Source organism: Vicugna pacos, chromosome 5 (assembly GCF_048564905.1).
Source record: "Vicugna pacos chromosome 5, VicPac4, whole genome shotgun sequence".
NCBI lineage: Eukaryota > Metazoa > Chordata > Mammalia > Artiodactyla > Camelidae > Vicugna > Vicugna pacos.
The window spans coordinates 84770123-84787337 of NC_132991.1; the positions used below are offsets into that span (position 1 = coordinate 84770123).

At 44.8% G+C, this 17215-nt stretch overlaps 1 protein-coding gene across 1 annotated transcript in view; it reads right to left on the bottom strand.

Moving 5' to 3' along the window:
- DOCK10 (dedicator of cytokinesis 10) overlaps nt 1-16904 on the bottom strand; it is a 242080-nt gene extending 225176 nt beyond the window's left edge. Inside the window, exon 1 of the mRNA XM_072961744.1 lies at nt 16550-16904. Within this exon, the coding sequence (XP_072817845.1) occupies nt 16550-16672 (123 nt within the window). The 5' untranslated portion in view covers nt 16673-16904. The remainder of the gene's footprint in view (nt 1-16549) is intronic.
- Between the last annotated feature and the right edge of the window lie 311 nt (nt 16905-17215).

The following is a 17215-nucleotide window of genomic DNA, read 5'->3' on the forward strand; positions in this document are numbered from 1 at the left end:
CCCATTCTGACATACAGTGCCTTATAATAAACGCTGCACTTCCCTTCACCACAACCCAGTGTCAGTAGATTGGCTTTACTTCGCACATGGACCCAAGTTTGGTTCAGTAACACCACCATGTGCTCAAAGGTGGCTTCCAGGCCTTTGACCCCGGCAGCAAAGGGAGGCTGGGGTCTGGAACTATTAGATTAAAGACGTTCAGTGTTAGCAACAGGGCAATTTAAGGTCTCCACATTTTCCCCAGCAAACTGGACAATTCATTTAAAAAATTAATGTACAATTTATTATAATCCATTGCAACTAGAAAAAAAACATTTAGAAATGTTAGAAATGTTCAAGGAGCTAAAAATTCCAATGGGAAATGATAAGGTGTGCAGTTAGAAAAATAAAGAATTCGCAGACCTAAAATGCAATTTTTCCTCACAGTCACATCCCTTTCACTGAAAGGCAGTAATTAAAATGGGCCCTTTTCAAAAATTTCTGAACCCGTTTCATTTTTTTTTCAGAAGCATGAGACTGAATGCCCAGCGATTATTTCCAAAGCTAGGTAATATTTAAAACATCTAAGTAAGGAAAAGAAAGATAATGCCTTATTGTTTCTCTTGCACTCCAATATCTGCAGTGCATTTCCCTTTCAAAAGGACATGGCGTGATCAGAAGGTTTAAAAGAACTCTAAATATGCACATACATCTCTCCATCCATCTAACCAAGAATTGTTTATTACATTATAATAAAACTGTAACTGTCCAGTGAAGTGAGACAACTAAACAGTTACAATGAAAAGTAATTCACATATTCAAGAAGTGCTAGGGAAACACAGGAGAGGAAGAGACTCCACGTCCGCGTATGGACTCAGGGGAGGGTAACCAGGAAGGAAGAAACTTGTAGTTGGGTCTTGAAAGCAGGAGCTGAACAAGAAGGGAAAGGAGGAGAGGGTACCCGGCGCAGCTGGTGGTACGAAAGTGCATGACATACGTGGGGAATGCCTAGAACTTTAAGTGGATATAGTATGCAGTGAGGAAAGAACCTGCTAGAACGTGAGGCTGGAAGGGTAGATTGGAACCACGTGAGACTTAATCCCTTGGAGCCGTAATTGGGAGCATTAGTAGCACTCAGGAAGAAATGCATCATGATCAGAACTGTAGATAAGACAGACCAACTGTGGACGGTGATGACTGGGTGGGGAGACCAGAGACGGGAAGGTGATTAGTTAGAAGGCTGGAAAAAAAATGTCACCAACATTGCAAAAGACAATTTGGGGGAGGAATCGCAAGGGACTTGCCAAGATCATTAAGGCTGGAGAGTATCATTAATACTGAAATATTTAGGAGGCAGAACTGTCAGCATGTGGAGTAGGATCCGACGAGGGGTGGCAGGGAGTGGGAAGAATGCAGCACAGTTTCAGTTTGAGACTAAGGGAAAACTCAGGAAGAAATAAAACAGATTTAGGAGGCAAGTAAACAAGTGTTAGCAAAGGATCCTGTTGAGCCTGAAGTAACTGGGGTGCTCCAGGACAGAGGTGTCAACGGGCAGAGCTCAGAAGCAGAGCAGAGTGGAGACGAAGTTGGAAGCACCAGTGCCGAGTGAGGGCTGAGTCTGCGGGAGACGAGGAACCACAGGGGGAGGTGTTTTGAGGGAAAGGCAGAGAGAAGAAGGTTAAAGCTCGATCCCTGGTGAACCCCAACATTAAGTGGTCCATCTCCTCTCAGTGTATTCTGTGAACTGAAAATATATTGAGGAATACCTGATCCACACTTCTGTGACCAAAAATAGACTTGAGTCTCTGCTTGCTAAGGAGTCAAAAATGCTATTTTGAGTAAAACTGCTTGTGTTAAATGGTTATTTTCTTAAAAAATTTTTGGGGCAGAGGTAATTCGGTTTATTTATTTACTTATTTATTTAATGGAGGTGCTGGGGATTGAACCCAGGACCTCGTGCATGCCAAGCATGAGCTCTACCCCTGAGCTATATACCCTCCCTCCTTAAATGGTTCTTTTAACCATTAGGTTAAATGATAAAAGAGAGTTTCAGCCCATCTTTCTGAGTCATGGTCATTGAGTCTGTGCACACAAATTGCAGATAGCTCGTCTGGTGCTGATCACCAGACTCCTCAGTGGATGATACTAAAGAAAACATGGAGAAGGAAGTTCAGGGTCTGGTGAGTTTGAGATCTACCATGGATACTCTCATATAAACAAAATGAGGAGGACTGGTCAGAGACTAGGCTCTAAGCAGATCTCTGATAGAGTTCAAAGTCCCCTGAATGCCCAGAGGAGGCCCCATGACAGCCACGTTTGGTGACAGTCTATGGTCTACTGAGTCATGGTGATCTTCATTCCAAGATGTCCATTCTTAGAAGGATGGGCACAAAAGCAAATGAGCAATGTTTTCTTAGATAGATGACAACCCTGACAATGAACATGAAAGTAAGTAGCTTAGAAAACTCTAAAGCATGCTGTGATTTGATCCTCATGGGAACTTCGTATCTCCCTATTTTACAGGGAGAAAAGAAAGGTAAGGTTTGTTAACTTAATCAAGACCACACCAATGAAAAGTGTCAGGTTTTGGAACTGAACTCTGGTCTTTAAGAAAACACAGTTTCCTCCACTTTGTGTTAGGATCAGAACACAGTACTTGGGGAGGAATTCATCCTTTTAATAAGCCTTCTAAATATATATGTGGTAGGCTTCCCAAAGATGTCCACATCCTAATCTCCAGAACCTGGGGATACGCCAGCTTCCCTGGAGAAGGGGACTTCGCAAATGTGATTAACGTTAAGGACATTGAGATGGGGAGATGGTCCTGCATTATCTAGGTGCCTCCATCTAATCACATGAGTCCTTCACAGCAAAAGAGGAAAACAGAAGAGTGAGTCAGAGAGATGTGAAACATGCAGGACCTGACCCACCATTGCTGGCTTTAAAGATGGCAGAATGGCTGTGGCCAAGGAATGGAGTGGCCTCTAGAAGCTGGAAATGGCCCTCAGTTTACATCCAGCAAGAAAACAGGCCTTACAGTCACGAGGAATTCTGCTGCCAACAACCCAGATGAGCAGGAAACACATTTTCTCTTCAAGCCTGCAGAAGAGGACACGGCCCTGCCGGCACCCTGATTTAGCCTAGTGAGAACCCTGCAGGACCTCTTACCTGCATCATAGTACGGTAACACATCTGTGCTAGTCATATCACACATTTGTAGTAATTTTGTTATGGCAGCAATAGAAGTGACAGTGTTTGTATCTCTACAGATTCACAGAAGTCCAGACTCAGCCAAGCTCTGATCATTTCTTTGGGCTCTGAGATCACAAGTCGCCATTCAGATCACTAGAGGTGGTGACCAAAGGCATCATGTCAGCTGATAGGAAAGACTTAAGCCCAAGGGCACAAGGGCGCCCTGCCCTGCGCTCACAAGTCAGAGGCGCGCATCTTCAACCAAACACAGGTCACAGGCTCTCAGCAGAGACAGGTAATACCCACCTCAACTGTTCAAGACGTCAGCTGTGTGTCCACGCTCAGGTTACGAGCATGGGTACCATTTAAACTCCTCTGAAGGTAGTGCTCTACTAGGCTTAAGGCTGATTCACTTTTACTGGACGTTGTTAAGTTATTCTTACGGCTGCTGATGGTGTACTGGGTCAAGGGGGAAAAGGCTCCGGGCTAGAGATTGTCATGGCCTTGCTCTGTCACCCCATCCATGTCCACTTAAACCTCCCTGTGACTCAGCTTCTCTATCCACTTTAGACTAAGTTTTCCTTCAGGTCTACACATTTACTTCTGTAAGATGCCAAGAAACGGACCACAATTTCTCTTTCCTTAACCCAACGTGCATTTCATGTGGTGTTGGTGTACATAAACACTGAGGGAAAAAAAAAAGAATTCTCAGGATGAAATTTAGCTTGAATCCCTTAACACACATTAAAAATTTAAATATTTGATATTAGCATAAACGTGTGTCAAAGAGTATTTTTGTAAACAGACAAATGTTTCAAATTAACACACCAAAAGTGGTTCCCAGTGGGCAGTGAGATTATGGGTGATCACTGTTTTTTTTTTTTATTATTTTCTATAGTTTGAGTTATTAATTTAATGAAGGTTTTCAAAGTACTGCTGCAAAAAGAGACTATTAGATGAAAATTGGAATTAAAAAGAACACTTAGAGCACCATTCTCGCAATCCTCTGAAACAGGATCAGGGCTGCTCTTTGACCGAAAGAAAAGCAGCACAGTTTTTAAGAACTAAAATAGCCCTCACAGTCCCTGATAAAATCGTACAGCTCTGGTGATTCATTAAGGGTTTTCTTGAAAACGTAAACTGCTCTCCATCATGGGGCTGGGAACGGACGGCTGTCAAAACTCTGTCGCCCACACTTCCTGAATTTTAATCAATCATCTTCTGCAGCCGGCTCAGAGCTTCATTCTCTCCCAGCCTCGTGACGGCTAACAGCATCCGAGGGAATGACAGTCACCTCCCCGGCCAGACAGTGAGGTCTGTGTGCGCCACCAAGATGCCCACAAGGGGAGGAGCTGGTGTCGGGGCAACACTAACACCTGTTCCTGTGGCTAAGTCTTATTTAAGAGCATCCATTCATGCCAATCAACATTGTAACTGGTTTGTGTTTTTTTTTTAAATCTTTGAATAGCCTTCAGCGGGTATCTTGGATTCAATTCTGTCCAGGTTACTTCAGTTCAGTCAGTGACGACCAAGTAGATACCGTATGCACGTACTTTACTGACGAAGTGTTTCTTCCCCAGGACACCTGAGAATCTTTCCTGTGAACCAGGCACTTGGATTTTCTTTCACCTGCCTAACCTGTACTTCTGCCATCTCCAAGGATGACGTTCTTTCTTACGTGGAACAAGCATTCAGCAGACACCTACTACGTGCCAGATGTTTTGCTGCCCTGGAAACAGGGAAACCATAAGCACAGTGCCTGGCCTGCGGGTCTCTCAGGGTTTTGGAAACGTGAGGGCAAAACACCACCCCATCCTCCTGGTCCAGGAGAGGCAACAGGGGCAAATGCCATGTAAACTGCGGTTTACGTGACAGGTATCAGACGAGCTACCACTAAAGGATGAAAAATTATTTCTGGCACAAGTCTCCCATTCATACGCTCCTCTATCCTAAAGGCTCTTTCCAACGTACACCTGCTGGGGAACGGCTTTACACTTTGGCATGAATTCAAGTCCATGGCCATCTTCCGTCTTTAACTGCCGTTGACTTCTAACTGCTGAACGAAATACGCTGGACCTCATTAGGGATCAGGTTGCTAGGAGAACAATCTGAGAAGGAAGGCTTTGCTGTCTTTTCTTTTCTTTTCAAGTTTTTATTGTTATTGATTTTATTATCATCATTATTATCAACAGCATCAACAAACAAAAAATTCTACTCAGGGCATAATTAGACCCTGCCCCTCCTAAAAATGTCCCATATTGATCAGCCTTGCCATCTTTTTTTTTTTAAATTTAAGTATAGTTGATTCATACCTGGGCAGAGATATATCACATTACCTTTCTAAGGTGTGAGAAGGAGGTGCCAGGGACAGAACTTGAAAAAGAGTGGTCTTGCTGCTTTCTGATTACAGGGAGAAGGTGTGGAGCCTGGAGGGCAGTTCAAACTCCCCCGTCCTGTCCTTGCCTATATTGTAGTCACGTGGGTGCTAAGAGGAACCTGGGACAGACGCTAAGCCAGAGAGCTTCAGTTAACAAAGACTGGGCATGGGAACCAGAGACCCCACGCCCTTAAAGCAGATGGGTCCTGCTGATCTCTGCAGGGACAGAAAGCGGGAAATGAGATGACACGCTTCCCTCTGAGCCTCCACCAGGTTGGAAGAACCTGTCCTGCCCACCTTCGCCGCTATTGGCTGTTCTTTTGCCAATGCTGATGCCACTGCCTCACCCTTTGTGTGTATAGATTGCTATCCCCACCATTGCATCCTCAAATAACCACTTTGTGCGACCACATTCATTGCTGAAATGCAAAGCTGGTGGTAGCTCATCCGGAGCCTTTCTTCTAGTTGCTAAAATCAGCTCTTCTAATCAATAATCCATAATGGTGTTATTAAAATGAAAAAAAGTTATCCTCTATGAAAACCTCTTAAAAAAGAATAACAACTTCCTAGATCTTTTAGGAATAATGCACCTTTAGAGGTCTTGGTTATCCAACCTTCTGGATTTAAAGACAAGGAAACTAAAACCCAAAGAAGCCAAAAGACGTGGCCAAGGTTACAGCCCGGAAACCACTGCCTCCTAAAGATAAAAAGATACATTTTTCAAATTGATTGAATAGCAACCACATAATGGCTTTTTTTCTTTTTTTTCTTTTATTGCGTTATAGTCAGTTTACAATGTTGTGTCAATTGCTGGTGCATAATGGCTTCTGACTTCAAAAAACCTTAAGTTAATAAATGAACCTTCCCTGTTAGCACTCAGAAAGGTCCCGAAAAAATCTTATCGATGCATATTAGTATGCCAATAAAGTTTATTACCAGCAGTTTCATGTACAGGGTGCTTTTATAGCTATGTATATAGGCATACTTTAAAGCAAACTGGAACGCTTTTCATTTGAAAATAAAACCCTCTTTTGAATAAAATATCTGACTTTAAAATAAATAATGTAAAAAACATAAAAGTAAATGACTTTAAATATCATTTCTCCATATTTGAACTTTCTTCTTCAAAAAAGTGACTGAGCTCCAGTAAGACTTTCTTTTTTGTGAAGTTTTTTCAGCTGGAATCAAGTCCCATTTTCTCCTGAAGAGTGTGACAAAGGAAAATTTAAGAGCTAATCAAACCAATGGTGAGTCTTCAAAAATAATTTATCATATTTCATTGAATAGTAAACCTTGTTAAGTTCTTTGTTTGCTTGTTTGCCACGTCAAATGTTCAGCCCCGTGTTCTTTTTCTGGAAATGTGTGATTGGGAAAATCAAAAGTCACAGGTCATTCTGACAGCCTTAATTAGTCATTTAGATTGGTAATTACTAACACAATCATATGAAGAAAGGCTCATTGTGGTCATCATAAATGGTGTCACCTTTTTAAATAGACCCTCCTCCATATGCTATTGTTAAACTCTGCCACTTGGGCGTTTAACTTAAAGAGCTGCCCAGCTTCCCCAATTCTACACGTCAGGAGACAAGGTATGCTGAAATTGAATTAGAAAAACTATTGTCACATTTAGCAGCACAGTTAAAGGAACTTTTGACAATTTGGGTCCATTAATTCTGCTATTCTCAGAGGCAGACATTCCCACTTCAATCCAATTGCAAAATATTAACGTTTTCAAAGGCAAGTGCTTTGCTCTATTGCCACTAACTCAGTCACGTTCATTAAATTTTATTATTTCTGCATCATTTAATGTAGGTCAACATGTCGAGTCCAGCAAACACAAGCATTTCTTTCCAGCCCACTGACGCTGCTGAGAAAGATAAGAGGCAAACAAATCTCACTTCAGTGGGGGGAAAAAACCCTCTCCTCTGTAAACAAAAACATCAAAATCGAGGCTGCAAAAGACAATGTAGCAGATGTAATGCTGCAGTGCAACTATCCCAGGCTTATCGTGCCAGAAATTTATTTCTACAGAAGGAGAAGAATCAAAGGATGCCCCTTTCAAGAGCTGAACAAGCCATTGTTTGCAGAGCTTAACCCGCTCCGTGCCAGCCCTGTTCTTGGGAAAGGACTGAGCACTGACTGTCCGAAGTTGGCGTCAGTCCCCATACCCCACGTTGCTGAGATGTCATAAATGGAAAATTGTTAAGCAGAGCAAGCAGTAACCACAACTCTTCTCTTGTTAAGAAACTCTTTACAAACCTCTTCCTATGGCTAGGACTCTGAGGTTGCCTTTTCTCTGTCTGCTCTCTCGCAAGGATGCTAACAGCATGTTTAATGAGGCCTGGCTGCCTGGTGGACCTGGTCCAAGGAAGAGAGTAAGCGGGGAGCACACAGACCCTGGGGTCAGAGTGCCTGGACATGGCTCCTGGATCCATCATTTACTACTCGTTTGATCTGGGGCATCTTCCCGATCTCCAAGCATCTCACTCCTCGTCTATACAATAGGAATAGAAGGCGTATCCTTCACCATACAGATGTCATGAGGATTAAGAGAGATACCTGAGTAAAGTACCTGGCACAGAGGATGTGCTCAGCGTTTTTCTATATAATTGCATTTCCACCATGTACCGAGCAGACCATGAAGAAGACAAGTCAGGGAACTTCCTTAGCAGCCGCTGGCAACCTGGCAATTTTTAACTCATAATTCCACTACGATCTCTCACTGATGTCCACCCAGCCCACTCTCCTGACTTTCCTTGAGCACTCATTTGCAGTGGGAAGGCAGCCTCCTCTGCCTTATTTTCATGTAGTAAATACAGCATAAGAGGAGTGAAACAGACAAGTTCCCATCTCTCAGTGGCACTTCTGTTTGAAGGCAGAGAGGCTGGAAAAGAGAAATAAGAAATTAAACAAGTAAAAAAGATCATTTGAGATTGTGGTAAGAGCTGTGAGGAAAATGAAGTGCAGGGACAGGTCAGAGACGACTGTAGCAGGAGAAACAGTGAGAACTCCAGGACAGAGACGGCAAGCATAAGAACCCAATCAACCAATCCCCTAATTTCTCCAATCGGGAAACCGAAACTCCAAAAAGAGAAGCGGTTAAGCAAAGGGTCACGGAGGCAGGGTTAGAATTCCAGCCTCCAGACTCACACGATCTGATACTCCCTACACCAACTCCCAAACTGGCCCTACTGTACAAAGTGCACAAGGGAATTCAACTTGGACAGTCGTGGAGAAGAAAGATTAGCCCAAGATGCTGGCCAGAGACAGCCAACCCAAGGGGTCCCAGACCCCATTAATCGTGGCAAAATCAAGATCTTTGACTCCACGGAATCCCATCCTGAGGGCATTTAAATGTGAACAAGAAAAATTATTTCTTTTTCCTGAGACTCAAGGAAAGTTCATGATTTTCCGATTCCAGCAATCAGACTTTTCTGAATCTAACCAATTATTTTCAGATCACTAAGGATTTCTAAATGATAGCAACACATGTCTTCTAAAGCAGCCAGGACTCACCACCGCGTGTCCTGCCTGAGTTGGAAAGATCCTGCTTTAAAATTCTCTGGTAAGCGAGGCCACACCGGCCTCACCCTGGAATTTATCTTAGGACTGTAACCGTGGTGAGCACTTCTGCAGATTCAGATCCCAACTCTGTCACGTAAGCGTCAGAATTTTTCCTTAACCTCGAGGTTTAACTTAAGTTCACACCACAATTAAAGTGCTAGATGGAGGAGGAAACCTAACACAACGAAATAAGGGAATTCCCTCAAGTCACTTAGCCATGTACCAGTCCAGTTTGCATCTAAATTTATCTTTGGTTCCAGAGACTCTTTCAAAGAGTTGCAGAGTAGATCCACACCATACCAGACCCCCTCACACAATTGCCTTTACCTGACAACAGACTGCAAAAATACCACGAAAATTATAGCTGTGTGTGTGGTGTGTGTGTTTCTCAAATTTCAATGTGCTTATGAATCACCAGGGGATCTTGTTAAAATGCATGTTCTGATCCAGTAGGTCAGGTGCAGGGCCAAAGATTCCACAGTTCTAATGACCAGGTGATGCCAATGTTAGTGGGCCATGGACCACGTTCAAAAGAATGAGGGTCCATCACTTCGTTATGCTGCCCTTTGTGAAAAATACAAAACACAACTGTCTTGTCTTTGGAGTTAAAGCTGACCGCATACAAGTTAAAGCTGACCATGCCTAGAGCAAATTCTTTTATCTTATGGATCTCTTCATCTCGTGGCTGATCATGATTTCCTCTTTGAATTGGCCCCTAGGAAGCACCTTCAGCAAGACTCTAAGACTTAATGGCTATACCTTTGATTTACTGATCGTACTCCATTGTAATAGAAAAGAACAAATCTGACTCCACCTTAGATATGTTTCTTTGGCTTTAACCCTGTGCCCTGTTTCCTGGGCGTAGTCTTGCTGGTTCTGCACCTTTTGTAAAAGAATGTTGCCTAGAGCCTGAAATACACAGGAGAGCCTATTCCCAAGGCTCTGACCTTTAAGGATATTAACACTTTTGCACTCATATAAAGATAACAAGTTGCAGAATAGAAAATAACATTTGTTTTATTAGAGGTTTTACCCAGGGGCACCATGACCTGACCCACATGGCCAGCTGCAAGAACAAAGAATTCCTACACCAAGAAGTTTGCAACAATCAACCACACCTCCTTCCCTTTTTAGTATAAAAGGAGCCTGAATTCTGACTTGAGTAAGATCATTCTCTAGGACATAAGTCTGCCATCTTCTTGGTCTGCCAGCTATCCAAATAAAGTCGCCATTCCTTGCCCCAACACCTCGTCTCCCAATTTACCGGCTTATTGTGCAGCAAGCAGGACGAGTTTGGACTCGGTAACACTAATATTGCGTTTTGCTGTTGTTGCGAATAATGCTTTTTGCCTCCTTACCGTATTTTTTGTTGTGGTGGTCTTACACGCATCTTTGTAAGACCCTTAGAATCACTTCTTCGAATAAGACAGTGTGTGAGAAAAGACTCTCAACACAACCTAGTCAAATGGAAGTATGTGCTCAAGGACACACGATGCATTGGAACATTTCAGGCACTTGCTGGAGTGGGTGAGGTGACTGAGAATGGAGAAGCAGCCAGTCCTAGAAGAGAAGTGGTCTCGGGAAGAAGCAACCCCACCCTCTGACAATTTGCTCATGGCTTTGCTGCACAGACAGCATGGGGCTCGCTGCATTAAGTTTATATTTTAAGCAGTTAACAACCGAGCTCCAGTTGCCCTGCGAGGGTCAGTTGCTAATCCTGGTCCCTGGAACAGCCTCTGCTGTGGTTTCTAACTTCAGTGGAAAACTGAAGCAAACCTTCACAGGTGCTCTGAAACGCCAGGGGGAAGGACAGAGTTCTGCTTCCTTAGAGAGTGGCACCCATCAGAAGGCAACAGCAACGTGCCTTCCTATTTAGAGATGCTGTTGGAAGCAGTTACAAAACCAGAAAGTAACCTCTGCTGGTTGCTACTCAGGATGCAAAAGAAGTCCCAGTTACTTAACTCAGAGCAAGCTATTAATCCTATGAATCTCAATGACCTTGTAATTTGTAACAGTAGTAACTTTCTCATAGGATTGCTCTGAGAACTAAATAAAAACTTTAGCACTCTGTCGGGCACTTGGTCTGTTCTCAACAAATGGTTTATCATAATACATTTATTACTGCTCTTTTTCTATCCTAGGCCTTAGAGGAAAAGGTGGTGAAGAAAAAGACAGACAAGAATGTTTACTCTTTCTTTCATTTTTTGACCCATGTAGAAGTTTTCTGGATTACATTGTGGTTACTACTTGTTTTCAAAGTTATTTCTGCAACGCCCTTGAGAAGTCAAAAACCTCAGTTGATACAGTCACCAGCCTTCAACCTTAATCTTGTAAAGTAAGTTTATGTTGACTTCTTCACCAGGCAAGAGACTTTTCCTCATTTGAAAACAGAAGCGTGGGACCGGGATTTCTGCTGAAGCTTGTGATTTCTGCTAAAGTGTAAACACCCTTGTTATGTACAACCCTGTCAAAAAACAAAACGAAACAAAACAAGATGGTGCTGGGAATGCCAAACAGGCCTCTTTTTGCATGTTGCTTTCACTTTAGACACTGACAGCACAAGTGTTTCATTTTCTTTCAATATTACTTCCCATGGTTTTTTTTTTTTTCTTCTTTTTTTCTTTTTACTGACTCTTACTCCCAGCAGAAGATTTTTCAGAAATTCTATTATCTCCCACTCAAAACTCCTCCTCCTCTCAAACTCCTCCTCCTCTCAACTATTTTAATATCACAAAGTTCAGAGGGGTGGAAATTCTTCCTTCTAGGAATTCCTCCCACCCTTGCAAACATGTTTACATATTCCCTGCTTCTCAACCGGAGAACTTCAGTCGGTCAAAGGTTCTGCTTCTTTATTCAAAGTTCCCTAAAATATCAAAAGTAGTATCCCTGGGGAACAGAAGGAGTTAGGAAACATCAAATCAAGGCGAAGATACAGAGTCTGGAGGATGACTCAGTCAATACTGTCCTCTCCACCACTTACCCCTTCTGGGTGGCGGGGGAGGGAGGGAGAAAACATACTGATTAAGCACAGTAGCTTATGGCAGGATGTTTCCTCTTCAACAGAAGTTAATGAATTTGGATACAATTCAAACATGAGTTGCAGAGGAATTCCGGAGTAACAAAAGAGTAAAGGTCCTAAAGAATGCATGTAAATAAATTGGGATGTTTCCATCTAGGAAACATAAAAAGGCTTTAGGCAAAACTTGACCAAATGCTTACTTGGTGCTTGGTGAACCCCCGCCTACCTCCGTGCTTCCTTCCCATCCTCTGACCCTAGTTAGTTCCCACCCTCTCTGTCACTCAGTCTTCCATTACTCTGACCCAGCCAATCATGTTCCATCAGTAAAACTCCCTGTCCCTCAACAGACAGACAGATCTGAGGTGGTGTTAGCAGGAAAGTAATCTATCTATTTTTTAGTGTTTTTCCTTTTGAAATGCTATCAAATATAACACATATGTGGAAAAGAGCTTAATGAAACTTAATACAAATGAACTAATTCATGTGAAAGTACAAATAAACTTCATACATTTTAAAAGAAGAGCTTCTTATCCAAAAAGAATCTCTCATCAGTGGCATTACAACTTTGAGGCCAACAAAGTAGGTATAATTAACAAAACACTAATAAAACACTCAAGTCCTAACATGGAAGAAATGTCCCTAATCATCCTTGAACTGAGATTCTGCTCTAGAGAAGTCTGCTTTGTGGGACAGTCATGAATGGGGTGTCAGGAAATTACTTAAACTTTACTTGATTCTGTGATTGACCTTTGCATGAGCGGTGATTCATTTGTTCTCTACGAGAAAAATTTAGGATAACAAAGGAGCAAATGGTTCTCTTTCCAAAATGTATGGCTTTCTTTAATGTTATTACTCCTTTTTACCTTTCAACAACTTCACTGAGATAGCTTCAACATATAAAAATTGTATTTGCTTAAGGAGTACAATTTGATGTTTTGGTGTATGCATACATTGTGAAAAGATCAAGTTCAGTAACTTATCCATTATCTCTACATAGTTACTATATTGCGTGTGTGTGTGTGTGTGTGTGTTGGGAAGATTTAAAGATCTATCCTCTTAGCAAATTTCAAGTGTACAATACAGCATTTTCAACTATTGTCACCATGCTGTACATTGAATCTACAGAACTCATTCATCTGACATAACTGACTAGTCTGTACCCTTTGATGAACATCTCATTTCCCCTGCCCCTCCCCACCCTACCCTAGCAACCACCATTCTACTCTCTCTGCATCCATGAGTTTTACCATTTCAGATTCCACATGTGGGTTAGTTCATGCAGTATTTGTCTTTCTGTGTCTGACTTATTCCACTTAATCTAATGTTCTCTGGGTTCCTCCACATTGTCACAAATGGCAGGACTTCCTTCTATTTCCTTCTTTTTTAAGGGTGACTAATATGTGTGTGTATGTTTGTGTGTGTGTGTGTATGCACACACACACAATGGAATATTATATAACCATTTTAATGCAATATTACATGTAAAAAATGGAAAAAAAATACATATATATATACATATACATATATATATATATACACATATACATATATATATATATCACATTTTCTTTATCCATTCATCCCTTGGCAGACATTTAGGTTGTTTCCATCACTTGGCTATTGTGGAAAATGCTGCAACGAACTCTGGAGTGCAAACAATTCTTCATAATTGTTCTTAAGAGGAATGCAGAGTAAGGTAAGTCCTCATGACGAGTCGACCTGCGTGTGAGCTCCTGCAGTGCCTTAGGTTAAAACTGAAATCAAGTTTGCTTTGGAATCTATCTGTACATTCCTCAGCAACTGCCCTGAAAGTTGGCCCCCTGGTAAGTGCCCTGACTCTGCATCCCTTTGTTCTCTGTTCTTCATAATCCAATCACTCAGCTCTCTTAGAAGGCATTTCAGTAAGGAAGTAACCAGTAAAATTTATATATATAAATTCTCAGAGTCCAAAACTACCTTGTTAATCCATTCTCATAACAGCCTCTTGTTAATCTAATCAGAACCTACAACAATCTCTCTGTAACACGCTGCAGGATTTTGGTCCCCTGAAGAGTGGTTTCAGAAAGGGCACTGTATGAATCTAGCAGTGAGACAGTTTTTCTCAGCAGGACCTTCTAGTGTCTCTAAATAAATTCCAAAAGATGGCAGCTTGCTCCAATATACACAATTCTACTTGCCTGTATCGATGTGGGATGCCCATAATCTTCTTCCCCCAGTCTATTAATGTTCTCTCTTCACAACTAGGATTTGAGGACTTGAAGCAACAAACATAAAGAGTCTTAAAGAACTGGATCGATGTAAGCCAGGCTTAGTCTTCACTGCACGGTCCAATTACAAGGTTTAGGTTCAAAAGGGATGCTCTGCCCCATGGAATCCCACTGAGTTTGGGTGCCAACACAGAGAACTCACCACCTCCCTGCTTCCCTTTAAGAGTTAACTGATAGGATGGAATGCCAAGCACAGGACTTCTTGCTGCCAAAATCGCTGCCCAAACTGCCTGCCTAGATGTGTAAGATCCCATGAAGTGTCTTGGCAAAAGCTCGCTCAGGAGTGTTGGCCAAGGTGCTGAAGTGAGGGGAGGGAGGCAGGGACACCTTTGCCAGCGAATCACCCGTCCCCCACCTCTTTGTAAGACGTTGAGCTTATTCATTTTGACAAGATACCCTAGGATTTCAAATCTGACATAAATTTGGAGAAAGGAATGTATGTGTGAATACAAAGGTATCTAGGATCCATATTCTTTAGAGAAATCCAAGTGCTACAGAAACTGTAGGAGAACCCAGGCAAAAAGAAAACAAAAATCAAAAACAACATTAAAGGCTATTTATTCCAACTGAATGCTACTTACTTCTCTGCACTTCTCTCCCAGATTATTACTGAGATTTGCTAAAATGAATCAACTGCAAAATAAAGTTGTCACAAAGCAAATGGCAGTGAACGACAAACCCACAATCCTGAATGATCTTCCCAAAGTACAAATTTATTCCCTAGGCATGCCTGAAGATTTCATTATCTCTGCTTTTACTCGAATTGAACCTTTTGTTCAAATGTTCTTTTTGACAGTTTATCCTTCCTGCCTTGAAAATGTGCATGCTGTTATCAGAACCACCCCAGCCCCTGGCACAGGATCTGCTAGCAGTCGAATCTCCTCTGCGTAACTGCAGGCTGCAGCCAGTGGTAAGTGAAAGAGAAGGCAAGGCACCCTGGCCACTGACTCATTTCACACTGCAGTCACCCCCACCCTCTTGGGCATCTGATGCCTCTTTCTTCTGCCAGGCAATTAGCTTCCGTTCTGTTCAACTTTCCGACCTCTGGCTTTAGAGAAAAGTCCTGGCTGTGGGAACTGGCTCTGGGCAGCTCCTCGCTCCCTCCTGATGGGTGACTGGCAAGAGTAACACTTTCTTTGACACTCTTAAAAGAAGCCGTTTAATTCCTAGTGATTTTTCCTGGCAAAAAGGAAAATGAAACCCACAACGTGGGATTCCGGTCCAGCAAAGAGAGGCCAAGAGTGCTGCGGTGCTGAGCCCACGTCTTGCTGTAAGGCTGTTCCCACTCGCTTCCCTTTCCCACCAGAATTGATTTTTTTTTTCCCTCCTAACACTTCCATCCCCGAGTGTGACACCTACTGGAACTTATGAACATCTGGGGAGGTATGGATATGATTCGGGCACCAGACGAGAGCGGCTGGCTGCTGCCGCAGGGATTTCCCGCGGAAATCACCCAGCTCTCTTAGAAGGCGTTTCAGTAAGGAAGTAACCAGTGAAGCGATCTTGGCGGGAGAATCCCGCGAACATCTTAGAAAAATACCAGAAACCATTGGATAATTAATGACCTGCGTCTCCCCCAGCCTGGTTCTCTCAGACCTTTCGAGAGTCCTATTAAGTGGTTTGTGGGTTTTTACCCCGTGGAGGGAGACGGGGGAGAAGTACATTTATTCCTGCGATAGCGTTCAGGTGGGGCTCCCAGCTTTAGCCTGGGCAAGGACCTCGGGTCACAGCCTCTCCCCCTGCGCGCTAGTGGCCCGGGGTGAAGGGGACGCGCGGACCTGCAGAATCTCCCACCCCTCAGGTCTCTGGCACCCCACAGCCTAGCGCCCATGTGACTCGCGCTGCGTTCCCGTCACCTCTTCACCACCACCCACTCCCAACTCCCAGCCCCCAACCCAGGCACATCCTCTCCACGCTGCGCTTCTGCTGCCCCCGCAGCTGTTCGTATCTGAGGGTCCCCGGTCCTCAAACGCGCCCCCCGGTCCTCACGCGTCGCAGACGCCAAGGGCGCCGCCGGGCGAGGCGGCGGGGGACGGCGTTCGGGGGAGGGGAGCGGGGGGCGGCGGGGGCAGGGGCGCAGGGTGCTGGGGCGGCCGGGCTCGAGGCCCCGGGGCGCACCCCGGGGAGGCGCGGAGGGCGCGCCGCACTCACCCGCTGCTGCTGCCGGCTGCTGACGGCCACCGCGGCGGCGGACGCGGCGCTGTGCCGGAGCTCGGCCGCCTGCCCGGGTCGCAGCAGGCTCCGGGTGAACCTGCGGGTCCGCTCGCCGGCCATCGCCCGCCGCGCCGCTCGCGCCGCGGGCCCGGAGCGCGCGTCCCGCCGGCCTTCCCCGCGCCGACCTCCTCTACCCACCCGCCGATCAGGAAGCGGAACTCGGAGCCGTTCCCCCCCTCTTCCTCGCTCTACTCGCAAGAGGCGGGTTTTTCGCTCTCGCACCCCCACGCCCCCACCCGCTGCTCTCCGCCGAAGCTTCGCGACGACTTTCCAAACTCCGCGCTCCTCCGGGCGCGCGCGGCCAACTCGGCGAGCGGCCCCGGGCCGGCGGCGGCGGCGGCGGCGGCGCCCGTGCAGCGGGGGCCGCGGGACGCGCGCGGGGCGGCTCCAACCCGCGCCGCCCCCGGGCTCAGCTGGCCGGCCGGGGCTGTCCCCGTCGCCCCGGGGACCGGCAGGCGGCGGGGGAGGGCGCGGGGCTCCGGGCGGGGCCTGCCCACGGCCCTCGTCCCCCTTTGGAGGCTCCTCGCCAGGCTGGCGCTCTGGCTGCGTTTGCTGGTTTGGCCCCGACTCTCCGGGGCTGGCGAATGGGCGCGGGCCGAGCTC